Source organism: Gavialis gangeticus, unplaced genomic scaffold (genome assembly GCF_001723915.1).
Source record: "Gavialis gangeticus isolate Ggan-Ray unplaced genomic scaffold, GavGan_comp1, whole genome shotgun sequence".
Classification (NCBI taxonomy): Eukaryota; Metazoa; Chordata; order Crocodylia; family Gavialidae; genus Gavialis; species Gavialis gangeticus.
Window position 1 is genome coordinate 7365108 of NW_017729012.1, and position 4920 is coordinate 7370027.

The window sequence follows — 4920 nt, forward strand, 5'->3', positions numbered from 1 at the left end:
AAAAAAAAAAAAAAAAAAAAATCAGTATTACTACCTAGGTCTACAGTTCTCATCGGTGCTCTCCAAAGACTGGCTTAGGATTTAAGTTGGTTCTGGTAAATACCCAGATGGGAGCTGCCAAGGAAAACCTAGCATCTAATGGGAGCAATGCTATTTCACTGTCACTTGTATAACACAGTTGACTCTTGCCAGGAAGAGGACTACTCTCGTGTTCCTCCTGAGTGGCTGCCGCTGTTATTAGAGACACTATCTTAATATACAGTAGTGAAAATGTCTGCAGAGGAAACATTCCTGGTAAGCAGCTACTGCTCTTACCAGATATGTTGCTGAAACGAGCATCAGCTACAGAATATATAAAATACTTTTATAACTATTATATATTAGCACAACACTTGAACATGGGTGAGACATACTCCAGGCCTCAAGGAGTTGATTATTAAAATACACGACAAACATACACGAGGCAAAACTAAAGTTCACGAGAGGAATGGTGTAGCGATTAGTCTTCTCCTGCAGAGATGAGGACACGAATAAAAACCTGAAAGATGAGAACAGGGAGAATATCCCAGGTAGAGTGAGCAGTATGATACAGTACAGAAAGACAAGAGCGAGAGGTTTTATATTCTATTTAGACTTGAGCACAAAAAGGTAAAGTACTCTCTCCATTTGACATTCTAGAGAAAATTCCACGAGACCTTTTTGATGAGCTAATTCTCAAGGTCCCATGAAGAGCAAAAGATTGGTAAGTCCTTGATGATTAAAAATCTCGTATGAATTGTAAGACAAGTATCATCTTTACCTGATACAACTGAGGCCACAAGAATCTGAGCCAAAATACAGAACAGTACCAAATAATATAATGCAATACTTTTATCATACTTCAAATATAAAAAACACATTTTATAAAGCAATGATTACTGTGGAAAGAAAGGATTCCGTCTACATCACGACTGATACAAACAAATTCACAGCTGTGTACAATTGGATATCACAGCAGTATTTTGTTTCATAACACAGGGAAATCACTCATTTACAATTCTGATTCAACCCACATACAGAACATTTAAATGCCAATTTCACAGCCATACACAAGGGGAAGAAATCCAGGGACACTGCATTTATTAATATAGCAGTGACTGAAACTGAAAACAGTCTCTTCTTGAACATCAGTCATGCTATTTTATTACAAAAAAAGTCTTTGCTACTTCTTTGTCCTTTGTTATTAAGCCACTGATGATTCAATGCCAAATCATTACTTCACCAGGTTAAACTATGTAGCATAAAAGCTGTGAAATAATAATTCCTAAGGCTATGTTCTTTACATGTCTCCTGCAATGTATTATTTTATTTTCTGAAGTGTAAATTTGGTTTGGTCTTTGTACAGGTTTTCGGAATAACAATGGCCCAAACCACTGAAGGCGGGCCAGATTTAATTCAATATAACAAATGAAAATATTTAAGATACTTCAAAACAAAACACACAATGAAGAGCTACAAAATCTACTGCAAGCAATTTATTTGGTCAAGCACTGTATAAAAGGTAGGTAAGTTTCCACTTACAGCTTTCTCGGGAACTAAATACCTTGCTTGTTTTGCATCAAGTTAATTCAGCCTACAACTGGAAAACTGCCCATACCCTATAATTACTGGTAGAATGCTATTGGGACATGCATCACATTTGGCTCTTAGCTGTATATTGTGAAAAATAACCTTAAAATCTAAAGAAAGATCCACTACTCTGTTATTTGCATACAAAATGACCAAAAAAAATCAAAGCTGATGCTAACAGTGATAAAAATAAGAATATAATTCTACTGTCTCCCTACTAGTGAGACTTACGTATTCGGTAAAAAGCCTACGAGAAATATGAAGTTTATTTTTAATGTTGCTTGTATATCATGATATTATGGGTTAGTATCACTGAACAGGAAAGGACACGCACCTTGGTTTCGTGATCTGGAAAGTTTACTTTTTTTTGTCTTAGTGTCCATTTCCTGAGATATTATCTGCTCCACTTCCCTTACACTAGAAATGTTTGCAAAATCATTAACTGCACTAGTGATACTCTTGTCACTCTGCATTACTCCATGAAATCCTGAGCCCAAGGGATCATTATGTCTCATCTCTCCAACCGTGCTTACTATACTTGAAGTACTGATATCAAAAAGATCTTCAGCTACAACGCTGACTCCATGTTCATTCTGATTCCCAGTGTTATGGCATGTTTGACCTAAGAGTTTGTTTGCCTGTTCCTCCGATTGTCTGTCATCATAAAGTTCAGGTGTGAAATAGATACTATCATCCTCATCTTCTGCTTCCGTATCTACATTTAAAGGTTCAACTTTCCCTTCTACTGAAGATAACTCAGTGCATAGATCTATGGAAAGTTTCTGTCCACCAGAATTCCCCATAGCTGTTGCAGCCTCCGTCTTTTTTGCTGGGGAATGACATTTTTCCAACTTTGAGGCTGGTCTGCTTGGTATAAGTTCTGTAAGTGATGATGACTGGCACCGTTGCCCATCAACAACTGGCTGACTAGTTTCAGTAGTGCTTTTTACTTGATTGCACTTAGCTTTCGACGTGAATTTATTTTCGTTTGCCGGAAGAGGTGTTGAAGTCAACGGCTTACTGAAGTACCTTTTCATCAGGTCAGAACTACTCCAACTATTCCTCTTCTTAATCTCTCTCTTGTCTAGTCTGGAGTTTGTCATTTTTTCTTTCTGTTGCGTTTTGTGAGAAGGACTTTCTACACCAAAAGTCTGACCACCTGTGAAAATGACAAAATATTACAATACTAATGAGTTGTTTTAGGTTTGGCCAATATTTTATAATGTGCTTAACACATTAGAACAAGTGTTTTTATCAAGTTACAGTTATTGGTATAATGCGAACTAAAATCCAACACAAACAAACGCCTAGTTTGCCCACACAGTTTTGTATTTTTGTATACATATTGTTGCACTGACTGCAACACAACACCCAGCATAAATATACAGAATGTGGATGTGAATGTGTTCGTAGATTTTCACTCAGCAGAATAACAGCATTTTTAAATTAAAAGTAAAACGTTAAATTAAAGCTAATACAAATTTCCATCCCTGTTAAGAGATAAATTTGAACTATTAAGTTCAAATTTGGATTCAGATTCCCTTAAAAATTGAGGCAAAGCTACAAGAGGAAGGAACTAACTATGAAGCACAGCTCCTAACGTTTTTCTAAATTTCCAGCCCATGGTTCTTGTTCATAAAAAAAAATCCAATTAGCGCTGAAATAAATGAAGTAAACTTAAAACCACGACCTAATATAAGAATTCAGATTTTTTTTAATTCAATGTTTATTTTGGTACAGAATCCAAAAAACTGGAAACGATCTTCATAGTTATCATTAACAACATCAAAATAATGTCAGAGAAATTAAACACCTTTTTACTGCACTATATCCCCTTCCCAAATGTTATCAAAGTCGCTAGTTTTAAGACAGCCAGATGGAATGACAACTAATTGTGCAATTTTTAAAAATAAACTTATATACATTATGGGAGCACTTTGCAGCACAGGCCACCTTACAATAACAGACACAAGATTTTACAGGCCACTCAGTTATGACTTCCGAGCATTGTTAATGGAGTTTTAGCATAGGAGATCAACATACTTTTTTTCCTTGTTGCCATGATGTCACTTGACTGACTGGATGCTGTAGGATTACTTGGGTTGACAGCTGCAGGGCAATGAGCTTCTGGGAACTTCACATTTTGTACCTGACTTTCAAAAGAGACAGATGGTGACAGATGAAGAGTTGCCTCCAATAAGGAAGCTGATGGCATCTCTTTTGAACATGAAGGTATACGCAAAGATTCACTATTATACTGGGATGATAAATCAGTTTCTTTCTGATTTTTTTTAGCAAATGCACCCAAGGATTCAAGTGCATTTCCAAACTTGTCATGGTGCTGGATTTGTTGACGAATCCATTTTGATAATCCTAATGAAAAAAAAAGTTGGTACATTACTACAAGATTTATTTTAAGTAAGTTCCAGACTCTTCCTATTTCAATTAGCTAATTGGGGCCCCAAACCTATGAATGCTTATATCTGTTTAGCTTTACTCAACTAAAAAGTGGGACTATTCTGATAAGTAAATTAAAGCATGCATGTGTGCAGGGGTCTGTGTTTCTTTATAGCTTAGTTATATCCTAGGTGGAGGGAGAGGGAACATGTAAAAAGTATTGTGCATTTCACTTTCAATGAATATTTTAAAGAGAGAGAGAGAGAGAGAGAGAGAGAGAGAGAGATTTTTTTAATGAAAGGATGTCTCTTTCCACTTTTCACTTTCTTCAAAAATAAGCTTAAGCTGACACCTATTGGTAAAGACAATAACACCACTGCAAACTTCCCAACGTCATGACTGTTGTCCTTTTATGCCTAGGTGGATGTTTCTCTTACTTTGCCTGTACTATTAGTTTAAATATCAAGAATTATTGCAAGTGGAATTAATGTCTAGGCTAGCTATTTATTACACAAGTTACATGGGTTCACAAAAATTAGCAGCATTTAAATAATGTGTAGGCTTTAACAACTGATTTTGGATGTCTTGTCAAATTCTTTAGTCGAATGTGGAAATCATATTATGCTTTCCCCCTTCTGCTTCCTCTCTCTGGTGATCTAAGAATGTAATGTGCTTAATACAAAACTACATGTCAGAAACCACTTATAACATAGCCTCGGAGCACCACCTACTGACTAGATAGTACCATTATCGGCTTTCTATCATGTCTTTACCACGGTTGTATATAAATGGAGAAGAGAACAAAGACCTGTCATCTATTCCTAAACAATTTCTTTTATTTTTAAGGTATCCATTTAAGCCCTGCTTTTGCTTTTGCTGCAATAATTTCTAATCCTTCCAAAACGATGAATGGGC

At 36.0% G+C, this 4920-nt stretch overlaps 1 protein-coding gene across 1 annotated transcript in view; it reads right to left on the reverse strand.

Moving 5' to 3' along the window:
• Nucleotides 1-610: 610 nt before the first annotated feature.
• BRIP1 (BRCA1 interacting protein C-terminal helicase 1) overlaps nucleotides 611-4920 on the reverse strand; it is a 128393-nt gene continuing 124083 nt past the window's right edge. The window contains exons 18-19 of the mRNA XM_019511120.1: nucleotides 3652-3981; nucleotides 611-2767 (exon numbers count right to left, since the gene is read on the reverse strand). Of these exons, the coding sequence (XP_019366665.1) occupies nucleotides 1905-2767; nucleotides 3652-3981 (1193 nt within the window). The 3' untranslated portion in view covers nucleotides 611-1904. The remainder of the gene's footprint in view (nucleotides 2768-3651; nucleotides 3982-4920) is intronic.